General features: G+C 43.0%; 1 protein-coding gene across 1 annotated transcript in view; it reads left to right on the forward strand.

The window, feature by feature from the left end:
- LOC119586239 (serine/arginine repetitive matrix protein 2-like) overlaps positions 1–451 on the forward strand; it is a gene marked incomplete in the record, with an annotated part of 17,646 nt that overhangs the window by 14,883 nt on the left and 2,312 nt on the right. The window contains 2 exon segments of the mRNA XM_037934941.1: positions 1–83; positions 249–432. Coding sequence (XP_037790869.1) covers positions 1–83; positions 249–432 — 267 coding nt within the window.

Below are 451 nucleotides of genomic sequence, written 5' to 3' on the forward strand. Positions count from 1 at the left end.
TCTGGTGAGAGGAAAAAACGGCGGCTCCTACCTGTCCCTCTGCCGCCTGCTGAGAAGGGTATCCTCATGAGCCCAAGTTACAGGTATGTGGCTTCTGGGCATGGAGATATGATTTTGAATTATGTTTTGACATATATTTGATTGTTGTTCTTATGGTAAGAGAAAACCTGTGTGTTTTAAATAGTTTTCACTCATCATTTCTGATTCATTTAAGACTAACTCATACGATCATACCTTTTTCTTTACAGATATCGTGTTGATTATCGTCCCAAAGCGGTCAAGTTTGCTGACGGAATCCTGCCTGGGGAAGGGACTTCTCCTTCTGGTGGTGAGGAAATCCATTCCCCACCTCCCCCAACAGCAAAGGCCACTAAGACCAAGGAAAAGAAACTGCGCAAGAAGCGGAAAGTCAAAGTCAAAATCATAAAACAGGTAGGTGTTTATTACCAGT

Source organism: Penaeus monodon, chromosome 21 (assembly GCF_015228065.2).
Source record: "Penaeus monodon isolate SGIC_2016 chromosome 21, NSTDA_Pmon_1, whole genome shotgun sequence".
In the NCBI taxonomy this organism is placed as follows: Eukaryota; Metazoa; Arthropoda; class Malacostraca; order Decapoda; family Penaeidae; genus Penaeus; species Penaeus monodon.